Source organism: Danio rerio, chromosome 16, assembly GCF_049306965.1.
Source record: "Danio rerio strain Tuebingen ecotype United States chromosome 16, GRCz12tu, whole genome shotgun sequence".
In the NCBI taxonomy this organism is placed as follows: Eukaryota; Metazoa; Chordata; class Actinopteri; order Cypriniformes; family Danionidae; genus Danio; species Danio rerio.
Window position 1 is genome coordinate 52,489,613 of NC_133191.1, and position 10,388 is coordinate 52,500,000.

General features: G+C 33.7%; 1 protein-coding gene across 3 annotated transcripts in view; it reads right to left on the minus strand.

Annotated features, from left to right (window-relative positions):
- Positions 1-10,388, minus strand: part of csmd3a (CUB and Sushi multiple domains 3a) — a 598,216-nt gene that overhangs the window by 473,645 nt on the left and 114,183 nt on the right. For all 3 annotated transcript variants that reach the window (XM_068214255.2, XM_068214256.2, XM_021467030.3), the window contains exon 4: positions 8,846-9,040. In XM_068214255.2, coding sequence (XP_068070356.1) covers positions 8,846-9,040 — 195 coding nt within the window. The remainder of the gene's footprint in view (positions 1-8,845; positions 9,041-10,388) is intronic.

The following is a 10,388-nucleotide window of genomic DNA, read 5'->3' on the forward strand; positions in this document are numbered from 1 at the left end:
AAAAAGTTTGAATAGAGAATTGATTCCTGCCTCAACTTTGATCTGTCGCACACATTACACCTGTCTTACCTAAGTGTTACAGCACCCCACTTAAACATTTTAAACACGTAACATTTAATCTATCTTTCTCTCTCTCTCTGTATATATTCATTCATTCATTTATTTTCTTTTCAGCTTAGTCCCTTTATTAATCCGGGGTCGCCACAGCGAAATGAACCGCCAACTTATCCAGCAAGTTTTACGCTGCGGATGCCCTTCCAGCCGCAACCCATCTTTGGGAAACATCCACACACACACACTCATACACTACGGACAATTCAGCCTACCCAATTCACCTGTACCGCATGTCTTTGGACTGTGGGGGAAAAACCGGAGCACCCGGAGGAAACCCGAGCGCAGGGAGAACATACAAACTCCATACAGAAATCCAGAAACTGAGCCGAGGCTCGAACCAACAACCCAGCGACCTTCTTGCTGTATATATATTCAGTTACACTGATCTGCTTTAATAATCTTTCATTTCTTTCATAATGTCAAATATTCTGCCAAAAAAAGAGAAACATTTTCCTTATGTTTTTATCTTTTTTCGTTTTTTAAAAAATTAAAGTGCATGTTTTTTAGGTTCTGAAACAGCAGGCATGTAAAATTACAAAAATAAGAAATATTTCTAATTCCTTAACATTTTTTGTTTAAATGAAATATTTAATTTTTGTTATTTGTCAAGTAATGGAAATGCTATTTCTGAATGTTTCTAGAACATTAAAACAAGCAAATATATTTTTATGCATTAGATTTTTTTTATGTACTTGGAACATTCAGAAACAGCATTTCCACAATGTGCACAAATTGCTAAAAGGGAAAATTCCCTTTTTTAAACCAAAAAAATTGACTTTTTAAATGTACTAGGAACATTCAGAAATAGCATTTCCATACTCATATCTGCATTTGCATGAACACATTTGTGCTAGCTGCGATGCATTAGAGCAAATTAAATATTCTGAAATGCACGTGGCCAACAGGTCTAATTTCCTGGGAACATTTTGGTCTACGAGAGCTGCATTTGTCACAGATCTTCCTCCCAGCTGGCATAAACACAAAGCAGCCTTCCACGGCATGAGCACACTCTCATTCAAGCTCCATTTCTCCCTGTGCTTTGCATTTAGACGCAATATAGCTGCTTTTAACGACTTCCGGGAGGGCATCAAAAAGGGGCAAACCTACCAGCTCAGATACCCTTATCAAAGTGGATCAGTCTCCCTTGCCTTAAGATAAAAAAAAGCAAGTGCTAAAAAGCCCAGGGTCAAAAAACGTGTAAAACACATTCGTGGTTTAACTGACTTGGCTGCAGCACAAGGACATGAGTCCTTCGTATTCGAATGAATGAGACACAGAGTCAAGGCTGGCGCTATAGTTATTCTCTCTGGTGAATCATTTCGGCATGATTCATAAAAACGTTCAACCAATTTTAATGCGTTACATTTGACAGAACATTAATTAAAACCTCTCACTTACAATTTCCGATGAAGCCAGACTGAGCTTCTGTCCCAACTGGAATTAGCGGCTTTGACGCATTGAGTGGGTCTTTCAGCCACAGTCAAAAAATGAGTTTTACTGCTTGTTCAAACTACCTATTTAAAATGTGCTGAAACAATACAACTCTAAAGAATTTTGAAGGACAACCTAATTGTTTTATGTTAAATCCACTTGAAGTTAACTCAATGGATTCATGTTGAGACAACCTGAAGAATTTTGTGAAACCAACCAATTTTTACAGTGCAGATTTACCACTGTACAATGTAAAAGAAAAACTTTTAAGCTAAATCAAATTAACCTTATGAGTTCATTGAACTTATTATTAACATCTTAACCTGACTTAAAACAGCCTGCGTAACTTATAAAGTTAAGTTAGAATATTATTAACTTTTATTAACATTAGATGCTATGTTGCATCTAAATCGCCGGCAGCTAGCTTTCTGCAACTCTCACATGGTCGCCCACTGAAGCTAAGCAGGGCTGCGCCCGGTCAGTACCTGGATGGGAGACCACATGGGAAAGCTAGGTTGATGCCGGAAGTGGTGTTAGTGAGGCCAGCAGGGGCAACCCAACCTGCAGTCTGTGTGGGTCCTAATGCCCCAGTATAGTGACGGGGACGCTATACTGCTCAGTGAGCACCGTCTTTTGGATGAGACGTTAAACCGAGGTCCCGACTCTCTGTGGTCGTTAAAAATCCCAAATGTCTATTTTACTTTGTCCACTATTTTAAATGTCTTGCGAAAAGAGTAGGGGTTTAACCCCGGCATCCTGGCCAAATCTGCCCACTGGCCTCTGTCCATCATGGCCTCTTAACCATCCCCATATCCCAATTGGCTTCATCACTGTCTCCTCTCTACCAATCAGCTGGTGTGTGGTCTGGCGCAAAATGGCTGCCGTCGCGTCATCCAGGTGGATGCTGCACAATGGTGATGGATGAGGAGACCCCCCCCCCATTGTGTGTAAAGCGCTTTGGCCAAAAAAACGCTATATAAATGTAAAGAATTATTATTATTAACGTTTGATAAGTTACAATGAACTGAAAACATATGTTGTCATGACTAATTAATCATTTTCTTTTCACAGTGTAGTTGTAGAAGGTTTTGGCTTTTCAATTGGTTAAAAATTTTTTAGAAATGATAGTTTTGGGTCATTGTTGGATTTCACCCTTGTACACTCTTTCATTAGCAAGTAGAGCCATAATTTATCATCACATTTTATTATTTTTTTTCTTTTTTAGGTTTGTCTCGCATTGCCATCCCTTGAGAACCCACTGTGAGTTTATAAACCTCACAGACAGCTATGCTAGATTTATCTGAAAACAGAAAGAAAACTTCGATTTTTGGATTTAATCTGTTTCTAATAATGGTTTCAATACCTTTTTTTTATTTGCACATTAAAAAAGTAAAAAAAAACACTTAAAAACTGTTGTCTAGTACTGTATTGTAACATTGTAAAAATATGACAAGAAGTTACGGCAACAAATGTTATTATTATTTTAACTTATTTGGGTTTTGGATATCTGTCTACAAGCTTCTCACAATAGTTTGAAGAGTTTTGGCCCATTCCTCCTGACAGAATTGGTGTAACTGAGTTTGATTTATAGGCAGTCTTGCTCGCAGAAGCTTTTTCAACTCTGCGCACAAATTTTCTATAGGATTGAGATCAGGGCTTTGTGATGGCCACTCCAAAACATTCACTCAGTTGTGCTTAAAGCACATTTTAACTAATTTGGCAGTCTGCTTAGGGTCATGGTCTGTTTGGAAGACCCATTTGTGGCCAAGTTGTAAGTTCCTGACTGATGTCTTGAGATGTTGCTTCAGTATTTCTGAATGTTCTTTCTTCATGATGCCATCTATGCTGTGAAGTAGACCAGTCCCTCCTGCAGCAAAACAGCCCCACAACATGATGCTGCCGTCCGCATACTTTACAGTTGGGATGGTGTTCCTAGGCTTGTAAGCTTTCCCCTTTGTCCTCCAAATGTAACACTGGTCATTATGGCCTAACAGGTCGTTCTTAGTTTCATCAGACCACAGGACATGTCTCTAACAATTATTCTTTTGCCCAGTGTAATTTAGCAAATTGTAATCTGGCTTTTTTGTTGATTCTGGCTTGTTGATTTTCCCATGTTGTCACACAAGGAAGCAGTGTGTTTGATGTTTTCCTTAAATACTATTCTACAGTTGTGCCCCTAATTAACTCAAATGTTGGCAGTTAGCCAATCAGAAACTTCCAAAACCCTGACACCATCATCTGACATCATGTATGTAAACTTGACTTTCAAGGAAATATATATATATATATATATATATATATATATATATATATATATATATATATATATATATATATAAAATATATATATATATATATATATATATATATATATATATATATATATATATATATATATATATATATATATATAATATATAAAATATATATATATATATATATATATATATATATATATATATATATATATATATATATATTATAACAGAAACAAATTTGATAATCCTAACTAACCTAAAAGAGAAAAAGTTTAGTCACATTGACATCTGACTTTTTTTAATGGTTATGTGCCTTTTTACACAGTGTATGTAAACTTCTGGTTTCAACTGTATGTGTTAGCAACATTTAAGTTCATACTGTCAACTTGGAAATATGCTTGTTGCCAACAGATAATGTGATACATCACATACCAGTAGCTGCTAGGTTTAGCTAACCAAACCAACCAAACCACACACTGTGTCAAAAGCAGCCAATTAGGAAGAAATAAAACATCCATATCTGTGTTAGCGACTACATAACACCAGCTGACGCTAACAGGCTAAGCTAACCAACCAACCACACAGCCTCTCGCTCAGCTTAGCAGCCTATTAGAAAGAAATAAAACATCTCTATCTGTGCTAGCAACTTCTGAGTTCCCTCAAATCAAAGAGTTGAAATAGTGCGATAATGCAGACCTTCAAACCCAATTAAACAGAATCTTATAACCTATAAACGATGAGTCACAAATACAGTTTCTGTCTTCATTCAGCCAACTGGAAGCTCCTGAAGCAGAACTAATAAGAAGATGAGAGCCTATAATACATCAAAAAATGTTTGCTGGTTTAAACGCTGCTCTTAATGAGGCCCTTTTTACACCAAAAAGTACCTTTCATTGATATGTTTTGAGCCTGGTTCATCTTTCATTAAGTACAAATGATATAGCAGTACTCATTTCCTCCACATATCCTGGGGTTTCTGCGTATTTTATCTTTATTCGATTCAATCATGCGTCCTATTCTCAAATGTAAAACGCTACCCATAATACCTGAGTGCACATCAAAGATTTCTCATGCTGATAATTAAAGCAACACCTAAATTATTGAACGTATTTCGGCAGCTCCTAGCGGCTCGTCTCACGTTTGATTGTGCCACGCAAAAAAAAAAAAAAAAAAAAAAAGACGACTAATGCAAAAGAAGCCAAATTTTTCAGCAGGCACCGCAGAACACTTCGTAAATCAGCATATCTAAAGCAATCCCAGAAATACAAATGAGAAGCAGAGAGGATTTTAAGCACAATGCAAGTTAAAAAAAACAATCTTCATTTGAAATTCAACAAAAAGGAATATTATAAAAGCTGCATAAATCAAAGCTAAAGCCGGAGTATTTCAGGCTTAAAGTCATAGGAGTCATTTTGGAGTCAAACATGGTGCTTGCAAAAGAATCTGTGACCTCAAAAAGTAATTGGACAGTTTGAACATGCTAAATGTCTGAAAGTCATTTCATTAGATAAGAAAATATCCCAGCAAGTGGCTTATATAAAGGAATATAATACACCAAAAAAATTGTTAGCTTTTATATGATTCCAGCTGTGAAAATGCAGTTCATAAATAATATTGAAAGATTTTTGCTGCATTCCACGTTGTTTCCTGAAGATAAATACCCAAAAATAACGCAACTGGAATAACTACAGCAGTCGCGATCGTTGATCTCCTGAGATCCCGCCCATTGACTTGTGTCCTCTGTAGTGGACATTGCGTTTTCATCAATGTTCTTTGAATTTTGAATTTTGAGCTACTCTTTCAAGTCCTGTTGTACTGTTCAGAGGATATCATGGGCTTTCTAGTGATATGTCATTTGATTGACTGGGATGCTAGGAACCACTTCTTACACTGCATCCAAAATGGCTGACATACAAAAAAGCACATTTTTGGGAAGGAGAGAGGCATGTAAAATTTTGCTTTTAAAATATGTTTTTACTATTATTATTACATATATATTTGTTTATTAAAGTGTCAGGAACAATACATTTAGCTTCCAAAGCTGTTCACTTGTTTGTGTTTCAATATATCGTCCTTTTTTAAATGTACACGATAGTGGACACCAGGATCATCTTATTGTAATTAATGACTGCATGCTGTAGGGGGCAGAACTGAAGCAGAGAGGATTCTTTATAAGATAGTTGAATGAGACTCTGATTTAGAGTCTGACAATCAGACAATTAGAGACAATTAGAGAATGACAATCAGTTTTAAATCACTTTTATGTTAAATTTGTTTTGGATTAACATCAGAATAAACTGTTTCAGGAGTTTCAATACAAAAGGAAAAATGGCTTTTGTTTTGTTTTTGTTACATTAATATTGGATTAATATCCCTTAACAGCCATATCCTGTACAGTTTTGTTGTCTGAGTTTGGCAGTCATTTTGACCTAAAATGGTCCTGTGGTCCACTACAGTGGACATGTTGTACATTTAAAAATAAAAACAAAATGTAAAAACTCTAAATTGTAGAATTGTTTTTAAAACCTAAAGGGTGTAGGAAATCACAGAAAAAAAGAAAAAAAATCTTTGGGTCTCAGGAGGATATGAAGCATGAGATCGCGATGACTTATGATGACGTGTGTTGGTGTTGTAGTGATGTCTCATTTCCTATGATTAAATTCTGTAGCCCTTCCCCTTCACATTCTGTTTCAAGAACCAAGGGCAAGGGGCTACAAAATAGAATTGAGCTTAACTTAATTTGTATTGGGATAACTTGAATTAATTGTGTGGAACCCAGCAATTTTTTTTACAGATGTTGGTGCCAAATCTGGTTTTAAGATTAAATTTAGTGAGCTCAGAGTTGTAATAATTCCTGTGACGCTTCAGGGATAGACGAGTCTTCGCAGATACCCAGCGTCTAGCCTCCGGCGCCTTGACTGCAGCTCTGCACAAGACGTTTGGCCAGTGGAGAAATGGTCGTGCCAAACTGAGCCTGGTTTCTCTCTAGGCTTTTTAATGCTTTACTCTCGTCAATTGGTAAAGTTTTTTCCTCGCCGCCGTTGCCTCTGGCTTGCATGGTTCGGGATCTGTAGAGCTGCGCATCGATGGATTTGCTCTTCAATGTTTGGACTCTCAGTAGTGATTATTAAACCACACTGAACTGAGCTAAACTGAACAGAACTTAAACACTTAAAACTGAACTACACTATTTCAATTTACCATGATCTTCTACGTGAAGCTGCTTTGACACAATCTACATTGTAAAAGCGCTATACAAATACAGGTGAGGTGAATTGAATTGAATTGAATTAAAATAATAAACATGTGAATCAGTTCATATATAGGGGGAATTTCAGAGAGCAGATTATGTAACAAATCCAGATAAGTTTAAGGGCATGTGAGCGGGCATCTACAGATTTTGATTCCGCTTACAACAGCTTATAACAAAGCAGGCCATAATATTCAATATTCATTAATATTATGAATATATTTGGAATAATTTTGCTATCAAGCTAAGTGAGATGTGTAATTATGATGTTTTTTTGGTATCCAATTATACTGATTAGCTTTTTTGTCATCATAATGTATTTCTTCGAATAAAAACACACATTCACTGTTGTTTACTAGATATTCTTGGATTCAAACAAATGAAATGAAAGTTTGGTTTATTCAATCAGATTACAATATTTTAAATAACTACTTAAGAATTATGATTCGATGCTTTTTATTTCACCAACATAAAAAAACAGTATATCATTTATAACAATGTTGATTATTATTAGACTTTTTAAAATTATTATACTCCTGAGCATAATATCTCAAACATTTCCAAATAATTGCTTCAAATAATTAGTCAGTTTTTTTCGTTTGTTTTGTTGAGCAATAAATCATGCATAACTATTGCTGTTTACTATTATGTATCCTCATAAATATTTACATAAACTAAAATACTATTAATTAAACTTACTTTCTGTGAATAAACTCAAACTGTCCTAAAGAAATGTTCATAACTGAATCATTTATTATCTTCATTTACTTGCAGGTTTATTAATATTGCTAAATTCATTTATAAAGCTAAATGCCATTAAATAATGAAAAAAAAAAAAGATTTATTATGACAATTTGAAATTGATCGTTTCGGGTTGTATTCAGTTAGGGGGCATGTGAAAGATCTGCAGAGTGGATGGCAACATTAACAGCCGAAGGTATCAAGACATTTGTGCTACCCATTACATTACAAACCACAGGAGAGAGTAAATTCTCCAGCAGGATAGCGCTCCTTCTCATACTTCTGCCTCCACGTCAAAGTTCCAGAAAGTAAAGAAGATCAAGGTGCTCCAGGATTGGCCAGCCCAGTCACCAGAAATTAACATTATTGAGCATGTCTGGGGTAAAATGGAGGAGGCATTGAAGATAAATCTTTATATTTAATCACGACTTTATATTCTATACTGTACAATATTTCTATTAAGTGACAAGACTTTTGTCTAAGCAAAGTCAGATCTTACTGTCCTGATTAAATCATTAAAAAGCAAGGCATGATCATATTTTATTTAGCTAAAATAAGCGTAATCTAGAGGCCTTTGCCTTTCATATGAGCCACTTCTGATTCAAAATGATCAAGTTATTATTTGTTGTTCCTAAAATGGGGATATGCAACAAGACTTTTGTCAAGTTGTGTACACACGCAAACACATATAGTAAGTTAAGAGTATTTTGAATAACACTAAAAGAAAAATATCATTATTGTTTTAGCTTTAATCACTCATCCCCGGTTGCATAAATGTCATTGCAGAAAAACTGTTAAATTAGTTCTGAAAAGAGCCTAGCGCATCCTTTGTTTGCAGAAAACCAATTGCTTTGATATTTTATCATCTAAAGCAATGACATTCAGACATTTTAAGCATGTCCAAACGAATTAATGCCCTATGACGCTCCACAAAAGCAGAGAGGGGCTCATTTTAATAAGAACAGCTCAGCCTCGAAAAATCAAGCATCCAGAAAATGAAAGCAAATTTTTTTTTTTTTTTCAGCGCAGTGTCCCAAATGCTGGTTCTTACCTCTGCAGATGGGAATAGGAAAATCCCACACGGCTACATTGGACGTGCTGGTGACACAAGTCAGTTGTGCGTGACCGTCCAGCGTGTATCCAGACACACAATGATAGCGGATTCTGTCTCCTACATTGAAGCTCGACCCATTCAGGATTCCTTTGGCAGGAATTCCCGGATTCCCACAAGAACTGCTTTGTAGTTCTGAGGAGAGACAAAGACAAGATGCAAGACTTGGATGTAGCAGAGTGCAGTTTTTTTTCTTTTTCTTAGCTCTTTGACAGACTTTTGATGGTTATAAATTAGTCAATTAACCCATCTTTATGAAAAAAAATAAACAGAATGTGAAAATTAGCTTTAGTCACCAAGTCTGCGCAAACACACGGAACTTATTTTTTGTGTTTTTTAGAAGCTCTGGGAACAAATGCATGCATACATACATATCAACAGAACTATAGACATTTAAAAGTAAACAATATAAATTTTAAAGTTATGAATCAAAAAGAGAAACAAAAAGAGCACATCCAGCTGTATTGAAATATTGATTTGTGTTATATACATAGATGTAATATGCAGTGCTCCACATAAATGAGTACCCCACCATTTTGAAAATGAATATTTTGATCCATTTCTCAGTAAATAAAAACAATGTATTCTGGGGCATTTGAACAAAACAGATTTATTAAACAGCCATATTTATTACAATTATTGTTTAGTCACCAAACATATTTAAAAATAGAAAGATAATACATTTAAATGCAAGCAAAATATTGCAAACAAAAAAATACAAACTACAAAATGTCAACTAAATTGAATATATATTTTGTTTCTCTTGATTTTGCCTCTTTTTTATATTTTTATTTATTAGTATATTATTCATTTTTTTATATTTTTATTTTATTTATTATTTAAGTTTTTTAATATATTTGCCCCAGATTAACTACTGATTAATATATATATATATATATATATATATATATATATATATATATATATATATATATATATATATATATATATATATATATATAGAATGTATATTTAAGTTTGATTCTTATGTGTAGACCGTCTTAAAGAACTGCTTTAAAATTATTTTATTTTAGCAAAATTGATTTGAAATCTACTAAATAAATATGAATTAAAATAAAATAAATTAAAACAATTTAAATTAAATTAAATTAAACAAAATTACATAAAAATAAAATTGACTTAAAATAAAAAATATATACTTTTTTATAAAAAAACTAAATAAATTAAACATTTTATTAAATTAAAATATATAACAAAATAGAATAAAACATTATAAAAAATTTAATTAAATAAAAAAATTAATAAAAAGTTTCATTAAATAAAATAAAAACTTAAAAAATAAACAATAATAAATAAATAAATAAAATTATTGGAATAAAATAAAATTAACAAAATATAAAATAAATGTAATAAAATAAGATAAAATTATAATACACACACACACTTTTTTTCTGTGTATAATTTTCCTATGATATTTGATCAAACTTCACTTTAAGACTAAATTCTTGCTAATAACAAACAA